We start from the raw sequence: 4571 nt of genomic DNA on the forward strand, positions 1-4571 counted from the left end.
AGATAGATAGATAGATAGATAGATAGATAGATAGATAGATAGATAGAACCAAAGCATGAAGGAAGGCAGCTATTGCAGAATTTCATCTCATTCTTTTTAGCCAGTGAATGGAAGGCAACTTTCCATGTCAGTCATACGTATCTCTTATCAACATTTTTGCAGATTGCAAGACGTTTATGAAGTGTGGGACATGTGTTACTTTTGACAAATGTCATGTGATAAAGAATTATACCCTCTGGAAAGTGGGGGATTTTGGAATAGTCAGCGGGCGAGAAAAAATGATGGCTGAAATCTATGCAAATGGACCAATCAGGTAAAAAAAATGAAATCCTTGTAGCAAATAATACATGGGAGGGGTGAAAGAAGGAATAATTTCAAATACAGTGCTCCCTCGGGTTACGAAATTAATTCGTTCCGCGACTAATTTCGTAACCCGAAAAACCTTCGTAACCTGAATTGCCATAGGCGCTAATGGAAAAAAAGCCGCGGCTCCGCCGCGGCTCCATTGAAAACAGCGCCGAGGTTTTTTCGTAACCCGAAAAAACCTTCGTAAGCCGAAACAATAAATCCCTATGGGATTTTTTCGTATCCCGAAAAATTCGTAAGCTGGGTAATTCGTATCTCGGGGTACCACTGTAAGCTGCTAAGACCACACACACAGACACCACAGAGAGAGAGAGAGAGAGAGCTCAGTAGTTCTCCCCATGGAAGTCTAGATACTCAGTAACATTTACAGTACATCTAGAGATGAAAAAGCATGAGGACAGAGGCTTAACCCAGACTGTCCTGTCCAAATCAAAACAGTTAAGAAATTTGGTAAGCCATTGTCATTTTTAAGAAACTGCTTGAGAACTCAGGCCAAATAGTTGAACAAAGGGCTTAAGGCTCTTCACTCTGTTGACTAAATGGGCCTAAATTTGTTTTTTGGTTTTGCCTTGTTTCACATTATTTGTTCATTCATTACCCTTTATTTCACGTTATTTAGGCAATTCACGTTATTTAGTCATTCTTTACCCTTTATTTCATGTTATTTAGGCAATTCACAAATTCAAAATCAGTCCAAAGCAACCTTGTGCTTGGATTGAGCATTGGATTATGGCTCTAGAAGGCAGGGGGGGGATGGGGGGAGAGAAGGAGTCCCTCCCATTTGGGAGAGCCTTGCTGCAGTGAGGTTGTGGGGGGCCTGGGTCCTCTCTGGTTCTAACCTGGCCCCTTGGGAGACCCATTGAAGGCAACGGCGCTGCCTCCTCGCCATGAGTTGGAGGAGGAGGGGGAAAGGGGAGGGGAAACTGTACAGGAATCAGAGCTGGTGACTAAGGCTACATCCACACTGGAGAAATAACCCAGTCTGGCACTGCTTTAACTCTTTGTGATTCAAGGCTATGGAATTCTGGGAGTTGGAGTTTGTTGTGAGCCCAGAGCGATGCCCCTGAGAGGAGGAAAACAGACCCCCATTCCCCAGGCTGCATCACTCCATCATCCCCCAAAGGAGGAGGAATGAGGGAAGAAGAAGAGATCTTTGGGGCTAATAAAAAAAAGGGGGGGTCTCTCTTTTTGAAGCCCCCTGGCCCTGGAGGGAGGGAGGGAGGAAGGCAGGCAGAGGGGCACAAGGGGCCAGGAGCAGGGCAAGCCCCAAGCCCACCATTTTGGGCAGAGAGAGAGCTTTCAGGACGCCTCATGGAGAGCCACTCTTTCCTGTCAAAAACAATTGCTTTTCCTCCTGGCTGCTGAGGAAGACCTAGGAGCCTTGGAAGCCAAAACAAAATGGAGGATCATGGGTATTGATGTGGGGAGAATACCAGTGCCACAGCAGACATTCATATCACACCAAACAACACCGCATTGAATGCAAAGTAGCCTGGGAATAGGATTTGTGAATTCCCTAGTTCACCAAATTTACTTAAGTGTGGATTGATGTGTGATTGCATTCACAGTGTGTTCGGAATGCGAGCGAATGCATCTGATAACCTTTCGCACAATAACCTGAATACACATGATTGCGTTCAGAATGACACGGGATTATACTTCCGATTTCAGTCTTGTGATATTGTCCATATCTAATGCTCAAACCACTATGCCAAACTTTGGACTATGACTCTGAAGACCAGGGTTCAATTCTCAGCTCGGCCATGAAATCTGGGTGACCTTATGCAAGTCACACTCTCTCAGCCTCAGAGGATGGCAATGGCAAACCTCCTCTGAAGAAACTTGCAAAGAAAACCTCGTGATAGGGCCACCTTAGGTTCACCATATGTTGGAAATGACTTGAAGGCACACAACAACAACAACAACAACAACAACAACGGTCATATGACCTGGAGGAGCATTTTGAAGTAACCTTTCCTTTCTCCAGCAGACAGCCTTTTCTCTGATTGTTGGAAGAGGCTCAAAGTTCTGAGATCATCAGATTATGATCTTTTATTTTGGGGACAGCACTTAGAGTGTCAGATGATTCTCAACAGTGTCTTTAAAATTGTATTTTGTTGTTTTTAAACAGCTGTTCAATTATGGCCACTCCAAAGCTGGATGAATACACAGGAGGTATTTTTACTGAATACAACAAGACGATACTACAAAACCACCTTGTCACCGTTTCTGGCTGGGGGGTAGAAAATGGAATGGAATACTGGATTGTCCGCAACTCTTGGGGCGAGCCCTGGGTAAGAAAAGCAATGGAAACACAAATGAGATGAGTGTTTAGTTAAGGATTTAGCTGAATGAGCATAGTCCATGGTGGGGTGTGAATATGAACATCATTCCTTCAGAAACAATACAAGAGGAAGCGGATGCTCTCCACCCTTGGGATCATATGCAGTGTTCACTGGGGATGGATGGAGCAAAAATTACAGAAGCGCTTCCATGCACACCATGCACAACACCATGTGGTCCATAATTTACATATAGCAATAGCAGATACATTTCTGTACCACTTATCAGCGAACTAAGCACTCTCTAGAGGTTTGCAATCTGTAAACCAATTGCCCCAACAAGGTGGATATTCATTTTACTGACCTACAAAAGGATAGAAGGCTGAGTGGACCTCGGAGCTCTCCTCTAGGATCAAACTTAAAATGTTGTGGCTGTTGTACCAGCATTTAACTACTTTGCCACCATGGCTCCTTATACACCCTGGCTATTTTTGCAATTCTTTTGTACCTGTGCTGCCAGAATTGGTGTTGCTAAATTTGCATGTACAAATACTGGTATTTCATAAGCAACCAAAGCAATAACAAAAACCCTTCTCCCCTTCCTTTCCCAAAGGAAAGGAGATTGTCTAGGGAAAGTACCTTTATGTTTATTTGATGGAGGAGAATGTTCAGGTACCTTCTACAGGTATCTGGGATCATGCTGCCTCCTGCCAAGGGAAGTATTTACTCATCATTGCAGAAAATGGTCCATCCCTTCACACTTGTTTACATTATTATGTTCTTTTGCATTCCTGTATTATTAGCAACGAGAAGTTCACTGGTGAAAATGTTTCCTTGAATTTTGTTTCTTTGGTACCAGGTCCCCAGAGGCTTTGGATATGTAGTTGATTTGTGTATGTATGCAGCTTGATCATAAATGGAAGCTCACAACTTAAACACATTGCAACATATCCTGGTTCCCATCAGATTTTGAGGAAACCCACCAACAACAAACTGGGTGCCCCCAGTCTAAATTTGTTTTTGTTAAAAGGGATGCCTGGCCTCCAAACAGCTGGCCCAATAGATGGCATGCAGAGAGTTGGTGTTTTAGCAGTGGAATTTTCCAGTAAGCCAGTGGGGTGGGGTGGGGTGGGAAGATGGTGGGATTTTGGTTTAGCTCCTCTTTACTCCCTTTGTGACTCTCCCTGATCAGCATTATGTGGTTCCATACCTGTCCATAAACACCCAAATAAGGTTGCCATTTCACAGCTTCTGGTGGCACATTCACTTTTTTTGACCTTGGGGAAAGTCCCATCCTGCCAGACTAGTGAGAGCTGTGGAGGAGGCAGGCAGAGAGGCAGTGCAGGTCTTTCTACAAGGCCTGGTATGCCTCACTGGGCCTGGAGGGGTGGGTGCTGCCAAGGGTTTTGGAAGGTTTCTCCAGAGTGAGTTTGCCTGGGGCTGAAAAAGAGTGATTTGCCCAAGGGTTTGGGGAAGGGAGTTTGCCTTTGCCATCCTCTGAGGCTGAGAAAGAGGGACCTTCCAGCCCTCTTGGCTGAGTGAAAACTGTTACACTCCAAAGGGTTTTGGTTGCTCTGCAGCCAGCCTCCCTCTCAGGCTGGAGCTGAAACGGACCAAAAGCACGGAAAAGGCACGGAAAAAGAGCCAGGCGCGAAAATCACACGAAAAGCTCTGAAAAGTCCCCGTTTTCGTGTGAAAGTCGCGAAATTGGCAACACTGTGCCCAAGGGTTTTCTTGGAAGGTTTGTTCAGAGAGAGTTTGCCTTTCCTTGTGGCTGAGAGAGTGTGATTAGCCCAGTGGGTTTTTTTATGCCCAAGGAAGAGATCAAACCCTGGTCTTCATCCACTTCTGCCTCCTGCCACATTTCCTCAGATGCATTTAGTCTCAGAGGTGCTCCAAAATCTTTGTGTCCTTGAATATTAT

At 44.9% G+C, this 4571-nt stretch overlaps 1 protein-coding gene across 3 annotated transcripts in view; it reads left to right on the forward strand.

Annotated features, from left to right (window-relative positions):
- The window catches only part of LOC121928643 (cathepsin Z-like), a 24495-nt gene that overhangs the window by 7865 nt on the left and 12059 nt on the right, over positions 1-4571 (forward strand). For all 3 annotated transcript variants that reach the window (XM_042463622.1, XM_042463621.1, XM_042463619.1), the window contains exons 5-6: positions 163-313; positions 2498-2660. In XM_042463622.1, coding sequence (XP_042319556.1) covers positions 163-313; positions 2498-2660 — 314 coding nt within the window. The remainder of the gene's footprint in view (positions 1-162; positions 314-2497; positions 2661-4571) is intronic.

The sequence above is a fragment of the Sceloporus undulatus genome, chromosome 4 (genome assembly GCF_019175285.1).
Source record: "Sceloporus undulatus isolate JIND9_A2432 ecotype Alabama chromosome 4, SceUnd_v1.1, whole genome shotgun sequence".
Lineage (NCBI taxonomy): Eukaryota > Metazoa > Chordata > Lepidosauria > Squamata > Phrynosomatidae > Sceloporus > Sceloporus undulatus.